The sequence below is a fragment of the Hyla sarda genome, unplaced genomic scaffold (genome assembly GCF_029499605.1).
Source record: "Hyla sarda isolate aHylSar1 unplaced genomic scaffold, aHylSar1.hap1 scaffold_253, whole genome shotgun sequence".
Taxonomy (NCBI): domain Eukaryota; kingdom Metazoa; phylum Chordata; class Amphibia; order Anura; family Hylidae; genus Hyla; species Hyla sarda.
The window spans coordinates 10,694-24,195 of record NW_026609218.1 but is presented as its reverse complement, the minus strand read 5'-3'; the positions used below and the strand labels follow the sequence as shown (position 1 = coordinate 24,195).

The 13,502-nt window shown below is 41.8% G+C and overlaps 1 protein-coding gene across 1 annotated transcript in view; it reads right to left on the bottom strand.

Annotated features, from left to right (window-relative positions):
* Positions 1-10,441, bottom strand: part of SRCAP (Snf2 related CREBBP activator protein) — an 85,028-nt gene extending 74,587 nt beyond the window's left edge. Inside the window, exons 1-3 of the mRNA XM_056553174.1 lie at positions 10,252-10,441; positions 9,869-10,069; positions 9,593-9,778 (exon numbers count right to left, since the gene is read on the bottom strand). Of these exons, the coding sequence (XP_056409149.1) occupies positions 9,593-9,778; positions 9,869-10,069; positions 10,252-10,284 (420 nt within the window). The 5' untranslated portion in view covers positions 10,285-10,441. The remainder of the gene's footprint in view (positions 1-9,592; positions 9,779-9,868; positions 10,070-10,251) is intronic.
* Between the last annotated feature and the right edge of the window lie 3,061 nt (positions 10,442-13,502).

Genomic DNA, 13,502 nt, shown 5'->3' with positions numbered 1-13,502 from the left:
AGTTACCGTCTGTTATTATTTACCAAAGGTCCATAAGTCTGAAACCAACCCTCCGGGTGGTCCTATTATTTCGGGGGTTAATTCTATTTCTTCCCATCCGTCCCACTACAGTGATCCCTCAATTTACAATAGGCCTCAACATACAATAGTTTCAACATACAATGGTCTTTTCTGGACTATTGTAACTTGAAACCAAACTCAACATACAATACTATGGACAGTCCAGATCTGTGATACCTGTCACAACTGGAGGAACTGACCAATCAGAATGGGCATTTTACTGGTAAATCCCCTGTATTACTATAGTGCATGCAGTGACTGGCTGTCTGGTAGCGCCCCCTACAGTACAGGGAGGTATTACATGTTCTGTACTCTTTACCTGTATTACTGAAGTGTATGCACTGACTGGTGTCTGGTAGCGCCCCCTACAGTACAGGGAGGTATTACATGTTCTGTACTCTTTACCTGTATTACTGAAGTGTATGCAGTGACTGGTGTCTGGTAGCGCCCCCTACAGTACAGGGAGGTATTACATGTTCTGTACTCTTTACCTGTATTACTGAAGTGTATGCAGTGACTGGTGTCTGGTAGCGCCCCCTACAGTGCAGGGAGGTATTACATGTTCTGTACTCTTTACCTGTATTACTGAAGTGTATACACTGACTGGTGTCTGGTAGCGCCCTCTACAGTACAGGGAGGTATTACATGATCTGTACTCTTTACCTGTATTACTGAAGTGTATGCAGTGACTGGTGTCTGGTAGCGCCCCCTACAGTACAGGGAGGTATTACATGTTCTGTACTCTTTACCTGTATTACTGAAGTGTATACACTGACTGGTGTCTGGTAGCGCCCTCTACAGTACAGGGAGGTATTACATGATCTGTACTACTCCTTACCTGTGCCAGGGTTAGCTGCTCCTTTGAAAACCAAGTAAGGGCGGCTCCATTTGGGACACTGTGTGTACTGTATAGGACCCTGAAGAAGCTCCTGTCCTCCACATAAACCATTGTTTCCCAACCAGGTTGTCTACAGCTGTTGCAAAACTACAACTCACAGCATGCCCGGACAGCCAATGGCTGTCCGGGCATGATGGGAGTTGTAGTTTTGCAATTGCTGGAGGCACCCTGGTTGGGAAACCCTGACATAGACAGTGATTACAGCTCCCAGCAGACCTTTCTTACTTTTATATGTAAGGATTTGCTTTATCTCTATTAGTTATCTACTTATTTTTCTTTAATCCTCACTTTTTCCTTTTTTTTTTTCCGGACGACATTTTGGTGGCTTCAGATCCAATTACGAGGTTTCCACAGAGTTCTGGTCTCAACATACAATGGTTTCAACATACAATGGTCATCCTGGAACCGATTAATATTGTAACTTGAGGGACCACTGTATATTGATTCATTTCTTGAAGGATACATTTGCACTTGACCTGTGTTTCTTTAAGACTCTTCACAATTGATTTTGGAATTAAATATTTTTCCTAGTGAGTGTTTGTTTATTACACTAGATGCAAGTTTTTTTAGATTGTAATATTTTGGAGGATTACACTTTACCCACTGGTCAAAATTTTTTATTTTATGGAATTAAATATATTTTAACCTCTTGGGGACGCAGGACATACCTGTAGTGTATACAATCAATGTACTGCATGCTATAGTCTCCTATGACATAGTATTGATCAGTGTATACAATATACTGCATGTTATCGTCTCCTATGACATAGTATTGATCAGTGTATACAATATACTGCATGTTATCGTCTCCTATGACATAGTATTGATCAGTGTATACAATATACTGCATGTTAGTCTCCTATGGCGTAGTATTGATCAGTGTATACAATATACTGCATGTTATCATCTCCTATGACATAGTATTGATCAGTGTATACAATATACTGCATGCTATAGTCTCCTATGACATAGTATTGATCAGTGTATACAATATACTGCATGTTATCGTCTCCTATGACATAGTATTGATCAGTGTATACAATATACTGCATGTTATAGTCTCCTATGACATAGTATTGATCAGTGTATACAATATACTGCATGCTATAGTCTCCTATGGCATAGTATTGATCAGTGTATACAATATACTGCATGCTATAGTCTCCTATGACATAGTATTGATCAGTGTATACAATATACTGCATGCTATAGTCTCCTATGACATAGTATTGATCAGTGTATACAATATACTGCATGTTATAGTCTCCTATGGCGTAGTATTGATCAGTGTATACAATATACTGCATGCTATAGTCTCCTATGACATAGTATTGATCAGTGTATACAATATACTGCATGTTATAGTCTCCTATGACATAGTATTGATCAGTGTATACAATATACTGCATGTTATAGTCTCCTATGGCGTAGTATTGATCAGTGTATACAATGTACTGCATGTTATAGTATCCTATGACATAGTATTGATCAGTGTATACAATATACTGCATGTTATAGTCTATGGCGTAGTATTGATCAGTGTATACAATATACTGCATGCTATAGTCTCCTATGACATAGTATTGATCAGTGTATACAATATACTGCATGTTATAGTCTCCTATGGCGTAGTATTGATCAGTGTATACAATATACTGCATGCTATAGTCTCCTATGACATAGTATTGATCAGTGTATATAATATACTGCATGTTATAGTCTCCTATGGCGTAGTATTGATCAGTGTATACAATATACTGCATGCTATAGTCTCCTATGACATAGTATTGATCACTGTATACAATATACTGCATGTTATAGTCTCCTATGGCGTAGTATTGATCAGTGTATACAATATACGGCATGCTATAGTCTCCTATGACATAGTATTGATCAGTGTATACAATATACTGCATGTTATCGTCTCCTATGACATAGTATTGATCAGTGTGTACAATGTACTGCATGTTATAGTCTCCTATGGCATAGTATTGATCAGTGTATACAATATACTGCATGCTATAGTCTACTATGGCGTAGTATTGATCAGTGTATACAATATACTGCATGCTATAGTCTCCTATGACATAGTATTGATCAGTGTATACAATATACTGCATGTTATAGTCTCCTATGGCGTAGTATTGATCAGTGTATACAATATACTGCATGCTATAGTCTCCTATGACATAGTATTGATCACTGTATACAATATACTGCATGTTATAGTCTCCTATGGCGTAGTATTGATCAGTGTATACAATATACTGCATGCTATAGTCTCCTATGACATAGTATTGATCAGTGTATACAATATACTGCATGTTATCGTCTCCTATGACATAGTATTGATCAGTGTGTACAATGTACTGCATGTTATAGTCTCCTATGGCATAGTATTGATCAGTGTATACAATATACTGCATGCTATAGTCTCCTATGGCACAGTATTGATCAGTGTATACAATATACTGCATGCTATAGTCTCCTATGACATAGTATTGATCAGTGTATACAATATACTGCATGTTATAGTCTCCTATGACATAGTATTGATCAGTGTATACAATATACTGCATGTTATAGTCTCCTATGACATTGTATTAATCAGTGTATACAATATACTGCATGTTAGTCTCCTATGACCTAGTATTGATCAGTGTATACAATATACTGCATGTTATCGTCTCCTATGACATTTTATTGATCAGTGTATACAATATACTGCATGCTATAGTCTCCTATGGCATAGTATTGATCAGTGTATACAATATACTGCATGTTATAGTCTCCTATGACATAGTATTGATCAGTGTATACAATGTACTGCATGTTATCGTCTCCTATGGCATAGTATTGATCAGTGTATACAATATACTGAATGCTATAGTCTCCTATGACATAGTATTGATCAGTGTATACAATATACTGCATGTTATAGTCTCCTATGACATAGTATTAATCAGTGTATACAATATACTGCATGTTGTAGTCTCCTATGACATAGTATTGATCAGTGTATACAATATACTGCATGTTATAGTCTCCTATGGGGGCTATAACATTACAAAAAGTGTAAAAAGTGTTAAAAGTGTTAATAAATGTGATTTAACCCCTTCCCTAACAAAATTTCAAGTCAAAGATAAAGTGTCAATTTTACCGAAAAATTTACTGCGTAGAAACGGAAGCCCCCAAAATTTACAAAAAGGCTTATTTTCTTCAATTTTGTCGCACAATGATTTTTTTCCCCTTTTTCACTGTAGACTTTGGGTAAAATGACTGATGTCATTACAAAATAGAATTGGAGTTGCAAAAAATAAGCCCTCATATGGATTTTTAGTTGCAAAAACGTTTCCCTGAGAAAGGATATAAAATATATTGAAAACTGCGTATAAAAAACGCTTCCCTTAAAACCATGTGATCTTGTGAAACCAAGGGTTAAAAATAACAATGAAAAGGCAGAAAGTGCAATCCAGAAAAGTTTTGTTTTACTTTTATCACTGGTTTTAACCCCTTAAGGACCACGGGTTTTTCAGTTTTTGCACTTTCGTTTTTTCCTCATTACCTTTTAAAAATCATAACCCTTTCAATTTTCCACCTAAAAATCCATATTATGGCTTATTTTTTGCGTCGCCAATTCTACTTTGCAGTGACATCAGTCATTTTACCCAAAAATGCACGACGAAACGGAAAAAAAGAAATCATTGTGCGACAAAATCGAAGAAAAAAAACGCCATTTTGTAACTTTAGGGGGCTTCCGTTTCTACGCAGTGCATATTTCGGTAAAAATGACACCTTATCATTATTCTGTAGGTCCATACGGTTAATATGATCCCCGACTTATATAGGTTGGATTTTGTCGGACTTCTGGAAAAAATCATAACTACATGCAGGAAAATTTATACGTTTAAAATGGTCATCTTCTAACCCCTATAACTTTTTTATTTTTCCACGTACAGGTATGAGTGCTAATTTTTTGCGCCGTGATCTGAAGTTTTTATTGGTACCATTTTTGTCTTGATCGGACTTTTTGATCACTTTTTATTCATTTTTAATGGTATAAAAAGTGACCAAACTACGCTTTTTTGGACTTTGGAATTTTTTGGCGCGTACGCCATTGACCGTGCGGTTTAATTAATGATATATTTTTATAGTTCGGACGTTTCCGCAAGCGGCGATACCACATATGTTTATTTTTATTTACACTGTTTTATTTTTTTTATGGGAAAAGGGGGGTGATTCAAACTTTTATTAGGGAAGGGGTTAAATGACCTTTATTAACACTTTTTTTTTGCAGTGTTATAGGTCCCATAGGGGACTATAACACTGCACACACTGATCTCTTCTACTGATCATTGTTATCCCATAGGAGACTAACACTGCACACACCGATCTCTTATACTAATCATTATTATCCCATAGGGACCTATAACACTGCACACACTGATCTCTTCTACTGATCATTGTTATCCCATAGGAGACTAACACTGCACACACTGATCTCTTATACTGATCATTGTTATCCCATAGGAGACTATAACACTGCACACACTGATCTCTTATACTGATCATTATTATCCCATAGGGACCTATAACACTGCACACACTGATCTCTTATACTGATCATTGTTATCCCATAGGGACCTATAACACTGCACACACTGATCTCTTATACTGATCATTGTTATCCCATAGGAGATCATAACACTGCACACACTGATCTCTTCTACTGATCATAATTATCCCATAGGGACCTATAACACTGCACACACTGATCTTTTATACTGATCATTATTATCCCATAGGGACCTATAACACTGCACACACTGATCTCCTATGCTGATCACTGGCGTGTATTAACACACCTATGATCAGTGTTAATGGCGATTGACTGCTCCTGCCTGGATCTCAGGCACGGAGCAGTCATTCGTCGATCGGACACCGAGGAGGCAGGTAAGGGACCTCCCGGAGTCCTGCAAGCTGTTCGGGATGCCGCGATTTCACCACGGCGGTCCCGAACAGCCCGACTGACTAGACGGGATACTTTCACTTTCGAAGCGGCGGTCAGCTTTGACCGCCGCTTCTAAAGGGTTAATACCGCACATCGCCGCAGTCGGCGATGTGTGGTATTAGCCACGGGTCCCGGCCGTTGATGAGCGCGGGGACCGATGCGATGTGATGCGGGTTCGCAGCGCGACCCAGCTTCATATCGCGGGAGCCGGCGCAGTACGTAAATATACGTCCTGCGTCGTTAAAGGGTTAATATTAGGGAAGGCAAAAAACCGCAACCTGCAATTTCAGAATAAGGTGTATCCGGCGCTCGTCCTCGGTAAGTAGGTAACTCCTCTCGGTCACTCCAAGGTATATTTCAAAGGAAAAACTTCTTTATTCCCTACAACAGCACAAACATTCACAGACAGGTACCAAAGGATGACGCGTTTCGAGGGGCGGGACCCCCTCTTCGTCAGTCCCGCCCCTCGAAACGCGTAATCCTTTGGTACTTGTCTGTGAATGTTTGTGCTGTTGTAGGGAATAAAGACGTTTTTCATTTGAAATATACCTTGGAGTGACCGAGAGGAGCTACCTACTAACCGAGGACGAGCGCCGGATACACCTTATTCTGAAATCGCAGGTTGCAGTTTTTTGCCTTCCATTGTCCAGACCGTCCAGGAGCTTCCCTGGAACGGAGTGGCGCCGGCAGCACTTCTGGCCCCCTTATACGAGCATATTTGCCACTGCCTTGGCGTAAAGTGCTTCATGGTGTTGTACTCACAGTATCAATATATCTCTCCATTAAGTCTTGTTGCCAAGGGTAACAGCACATTGCTGCGCTTCTCATATCTGCTTCCTTTTCATATTGATCTCCATGGTTTTAATATTAAACACATTTTAAATAAAGTTTGGGAATATTGAAATTAGACCCCATCTCCTAAAAACAAATCCCCCTAAACCGGGTGTCTCGTTCCGACGTGCTTGGAATCTGAAGTCCATTTTAGCACCAAGTAGGACACGTGCTGAAAAGGATCAGGAGATTGTATGTCATGACAGAGAAGTCTCATCACATGATCCATCACGTGATCGGGTCAGGTGATCGCTCAGTGGGCACTTTTCAATGTTGCTCCAGCTGTTGCCTGTGTTCATGGATCTCCAACACAGGTGAACGACTGCGATATTCCAAGGCAACAGGACAGAGCTGCAAGGATCCAGGTACTTTTTCCTGTGCGTCTGAATTTGTTGTTTACTCCCCTGCGGATGTTCAGTATGTTGGATGAACTGTTCAGACTGTTCACTAGAGAATGAACAAGCATGGCTCCCACATAGTCAACTCCTTTCTGAAACCTAGTGTATCCCGTCATGTGTGTCCAGCATGGCGGTGATACCAATGCCTTACATCTGTCATTCAATAGATATCCTATTGGATCTTCATGTGTAACACGTTATATCCAGAGGGATTGAATGAAGTTATGAACGGATCACAGTATGAGATTATGTGCTGTTCTTCATGTGTAACACGTTATATCCAGAGGGATTGAATGAAGTTATGAACAGACCACTGTATGATATTATGTGCTGTTCTTCATGTGTAACACGTTATATCCAGAGGGATTGAATGAAGTTATGAACAGACCACTGTATGAGATTATGTGCTGTTCTTCATGTGTAACACGTTATATCCAGAGGGATTGAATGAAGTTATGAACGTATCACAGTATGAGATTATGTGCTGTTCTTCATGTGTAACACGTTATATCCACAGGGATTGAATGAAGTTATGAACAGACCACTGTATGAGGATATGTGCTGTTCTTCATGTGTAACACGTTATATCCACAGGGATTGAATGAAGTTATGAAAATATCACAGTATGAGATTATGTGCTGTTCTTCATGTGTAACACGTTATATCCACAGGGATTGAATGAAGTTATGAACAGACCACTGTATGAGATTATGTGCTGTTCTTCATGTGTAACACGTTATATCCACAGGGATTGAATGAAGTTATGAACAGACCACTGTATGAGATTATGTGCTGTTCTTCATGTGTAACACGTTATATCCACAGGGATTGAATGAAGTTATGAACAGACCACTGTATGAGATTATGTGCTGTTCTTCATGTGTAACACGTTATATCCACAGGGATTGAATGAAGTTATGAACAGACCACTGTATGAGGATATGTGCTGTTCTTCATGTGTAACACGTTATATCCACAGGGATTGAATGAAGTTATGAACGGACCACTGTATGAGGATATGTGCTGTTCTTCATGTGTAACACCTTATATCCACAGGGATTGAATGAAGTTATGAACAGACCACTGTATGAGATTATGTGCTGTTCTTCATGTGTAACACGTTATATCCACAGGGATTGAATGAAGTTATGAACAGACCACTGTATGAGATTATGTGCTGTTCTTCATGTGTAACACGTTATATCCACAGGGATTGAATGAAGTTATGAACAGACCACTGTATGAGGATATGTGCTGTTCTTCATGTGTAACACGTTATATCCACAGGGATTGAATGAAGTTATGAACAGACCACTGTATGAGAATATGTGCTGTTCTTCATGTGTAACACCTTATATCCACAGGGATTGAATGAAGTTATGAACAGACCACTGTATGAGAATATGTGCTGTTCTTCATGTGTAACACGTTATATCCACAGGGATTGAATGAAGTTATGAACAGACCACTGTATGAGAATATGTGCTGTTCTTCATGTGTAACACCTTATATACACAGGGATTGAATGAAGTTATGAACGTATCACAGTATGAGATTATGTGCTGTTCTTCATGTGTAACACGTTATATCCACAGGGATTGAATGAAGTTATGAACAGACCACTGTATGAGGATATGTGCTGTTCTTCATGTGTAACACCTTATATACACAGGGATTGAATGAAGTTATGAACAGACCACTGTATGAGGATATGTGCTGTTCTTCATGTGTAACACGTTATATCCACAGGGATTGAATGAAGTTATGAACGGACCACTGTATGAGGATATGTGCTGTTCTTCATGTGTCATTTTTAGATACATGATATATATATATTTGTATGTATTTTATAGGTTTCCTATATATTTTTGTGTAATGATATGATGAGGTCACTTCTGGTCACGTGATGTGATTCAGGGGCATATATATATTCAGCATTTGGTTTTTATTGTGCCTGAGGAATAAAGCAGATCGGTTTCGTAATGCGTATTACGATTTTAATAAACATATTTATATCATACTGGATGGCTTTTGCTGGCAGCGCTCTATAATCCTCCTGGAGGAATAAACAGGACTACTATACACAGGGACACGGACGGCCAGGACTAGCACACACAGGCTCACGACAGGAAGGACTACTAAAGGGAGGGTACATTAGAGCTGAATGGGAGACACCAGTCATAAATGCGCTCATCTAAAGATTATCAGTGCATGTCCCTCTCCATGTGTCTTTGTGTCACCATGAAGGACACTTTGCCACAACAGACAGGAATTTTTATGGCACCAGCTACCAAATCCAAGCCTACAAAGCAAGGCAGGGACCTGTTTTATCAGTGCATTTTGGTCACGTCTTTCTGACACTCAACCTCGTGGCCATGCCTCTCTAGCACTTACCTTCCTGGCCACGCCTCTCTTCCAGCGCCGCTCTTGAGCAAAGTCCGCAGCTAGCCATTGCATCTCCTCACACAAATAGTCCCAAAGCACTTTTGGACGAGTAGGTTCTGGAAATTTTGATAGGCGCCGTGGGGTCCAGAAGCCCTCCTTACGTAGCTCTGCTATTCTATTCTCGATCTCTGCTTCCTGCTCAGGAAATGAAGAGAGTTAATCAGTGAGCTGACATGACAGCAGCTCAGATGGGCAGTGGGGGTGCAGTCTGCGGGGGACACTCACATGTTTTGCCTGCTCTGCAATCTCCGTGTGATTATCCCATTTCTGACCTGCTGAGCCATCTTGTTGGTTCCCCTCCAGTCCATCATCTAATGGGTCGCCAGAGCAAAGGTCCCCAATGTCCCCTGAAAGGTCAAACGGAGACAGCTCCCCACTTGAATCTGGAGACATTGGGGGGTCGACGCTGGTCAATACGTCCGATGCCTGTGGGACAAAGTGGTTGGTAAGAAGGGCACTCACAGCAGGACGTCCACTCACTCATCTCATACAGGTGGCGTCCACTTCAGTGAGGGAGACACTCGTCATTACAACCACTATTCTGGAGCTCAGATCAGATGAACATGAAAATACAGTAAGGAAACCCTGGCAACGAGGCTGTCACCCACCGGCATGTGCCTGCGGGGCGGGCAGGGCTCCATTGTGGGGCGTCCAGCAGACTCTCCTCTCTCTCGGTACTCCAGTAGAGGGCTTGTGACTCGCTGCAGGGCATGCTGGGATGCTGCCTCATCATGGGCCAGACTCTCCAGTTCAGGCCTTCACACTTGCTTGAAGCACTAGGAGGAGAGAAGGGAGATAAAGGTGACACGTCAGCGCCGCTTCACAAAGGGAGTAGACTAAAGGGACAGGGATTACACGGATGAGTTAGTACGGTGTTTGTGTATCTAGTAGTTATGGATAACACGGCAGGATACGTCACAGATAAGCGATGATGGATATCTCCTCCTGCTCTCTACCTGTATAGTACATACCTGTGCTGAGGGATATCACCTCCTGTTCTCTACCTGTATAGTACATACCTGTGCTGAGGGATATCTCCTCCTGCTCTCTACCTGTATAGTACATACCTGTGCTGAGGGATATCACCTCCTGTTCTCTACCTGTATAGTACATATCTGTGCTGAGAGATATCACCTCCTGTTCTCTACCTGTATAGTACATATCTGTGCTGAGGGATATCACCTCCTGCTCTCTACCTGTATAGTACATACCTGTGCTGAGGGATATCTCCTCCTGCTCTCTACCTGTATAGTACATACCTGTGCTGAGAGATATCTCCTCCTGCTCTCTACCTGTATAGTACATACCTGTGCTGAGGGATATCACCTCCTGCTCTCTACCTGTATAGTACATACCTGTGCTGAGGGATATCACCTCCTGCTCTCTACCTGTATAGTACATACCTGTGCTGAGGGATATCTCCTCCTGTTCTCTACCTGTATAGTACATACCTGTGCTGAGGGATATCACCTCCTGTTCTCTACCTGTATAGTACATACCTGTGCTGAGGGATATCACCTCCTGCTCTCTACCTGTATAGTACATACCTGTGCTGAGGGATATCACCTCCTGCTCTCTACCTGTATAGTACATACCTGTGCTGAGGGATATCTCCTCCTGTTCTCTACCTGTATAGTACATACCTGTGCTGAGGGATATCACCTCCTGCTCTCTACCTGTATAGTACATACCTGTGCTGAGGGATATCACCTCCTGCTCTCTACCTGTGCTGGGGGATATCACCTCCTGCTCTCTACCTGTATAGTACATACCTGTGCTGAGGGATATCACCTCCTGCTCTCTACCTGTATAGTACATATCTGTGCTGAGGGATATCACCTCCTGCTCTCTACCTGTATAGTACATACCTGTGCTGAGGGATATCACCTCCTGCTCTCTACCTGTATAGTACATACCTGTGCTGAGGGATATCTCCTCCTGTTCTCTACCTGTATAGTACATACCTGTGCTGAGGGATATCACCTCCTGTTCTCTACCTGTATAGTACATACCTGTGCTGAGGGATATCTCCTCCTGCTCTCTACCTGTATAGTACATACCTGTGCTGAGGGATATCACCTCCTGCTCTCTACCTGTATAGTACATACCTGTGCTGAGAGATATCTCCTCCTGCTCTCTACCTGTATAGTACATACCTGTGCTGAGGGATATCACCTCCTGCTCTCTACCTGTATAGTACATACCTGTGCTGAGGGATATCACCTCCTGCTCTCTACCTGTATAGTACATACCTGTGCTGAGGGATATCACCTCCTGCTCTCTACCTGTGCTGGGGGATATCACCTCCTGCTCTCTACCTGTATAGTACATACCTGTGCTGAGGGATATCACCTCCTGCTCTCTACCTGTATAGTACATACCTGTGCTGAGAGATATCACCTCCTGTTCTCTACCTGTATAGTACATACCTGTGCTGAGAGATATCACCTCCTGTTCTCTACCTGTATAGTACATATCTGTGCTGAGGGATATCACCTCCTGTTCTCTACCTGTATAGTACATACCTGTGCTGAGGGATATCATCTCCTGTTCTCTACCTGTATAGTACATACCTGTGCTGAGAGATATCACCTCCTGTTCTCTACCTGTATAGTACATATCTGTGCTGAGGGATATCTCCTCCTGTTCTCTACCTGTATAGTACATACCTGTGCTGAGGGATATCTCCTCCTGTTCTCTACCTGTATAGTACATACCTGTGCTGAGGGATATCACCTCCTGCTCTCTACCTGTATAGTACATACCTGTGCTGAGGGATATCACCTCCTGTTCTCTACCTGTATAGTACATACCTGTGCTGAGGGATATCACCTCCTGCTCTCTACCTGTATAGTACATACCTGTGCTGAGGGATATCACCTCCTGTTCTCTACCTGTATAGTACATACCTGTGCTGAGAGATATCACCTCCTGCTCTCTACCTGTATAGTACATACCTGTGCTGAGAGATATCACCTTCTGTTCTCTACCTGTATAGTACATACCTGTGCTGAGGGATATCTCCTCCTGCTCTCTACCTGTATAGTACATACCTGTGCTGAGGGATATCACCTCCTGTTCTCTACCTGTATAGTACATACCTGTGCTGAGGGATATCACCTCCTGTTCTCTACCTGTATAGTACATACCTGTGCTGAGGGATATCTCCTCCTGTTCTCTACCTGTATAGTACATACCTGTGCTGAGGGATATCACCTCCTGCTCTCTACCTGTATAGTACATACCTGTGCTGAGGGATATCACCTCCTGTTCTCTACCTGTATAGTACATACCTGTGCTGAGGGATATCTCCTCCTGCTCTCTACCTGTATAGTACATACCTGTGCTGAGGGATATCACCTCCTGTTCTCTACCTGTATAGTACATACCTGTGCTGAGAGATATCACCTCCTGTTCTCTACCTGTATAGTACATACCTGTGCTGAGGGATATCTCCTCCTGTTCTCTACCTGTATAGTACATACCTGTGCTGAGGGATATCACCTCCTGCTCTCTACCTGTATAGTACATACCTGTGCTGAGGGATATCTCCTCCTGTTCTCTACCTGTATAGTACATACCTGTGCTGAGGGATATCACCTCCTGTTCTCTACCTGTATAGTACATACCTGTGCTGAGAGATATCACCTCCTGTTCTCTACCTGTATAGTACATACCTGTGCTGAGGGATATCTCCTCCTGTTCTCTACCTGTATAGTACATACCTGTGCTGAGGGATATCTCCTCCTGTTCTCTACCTGTATAGTACATACCTGTGCTGAGAGATATCACCTCCTGTTCTCTACCTGTATAGTACATACCTGTGCTGAGGGATATCTCCTCCTGTTCTCTACCTGTA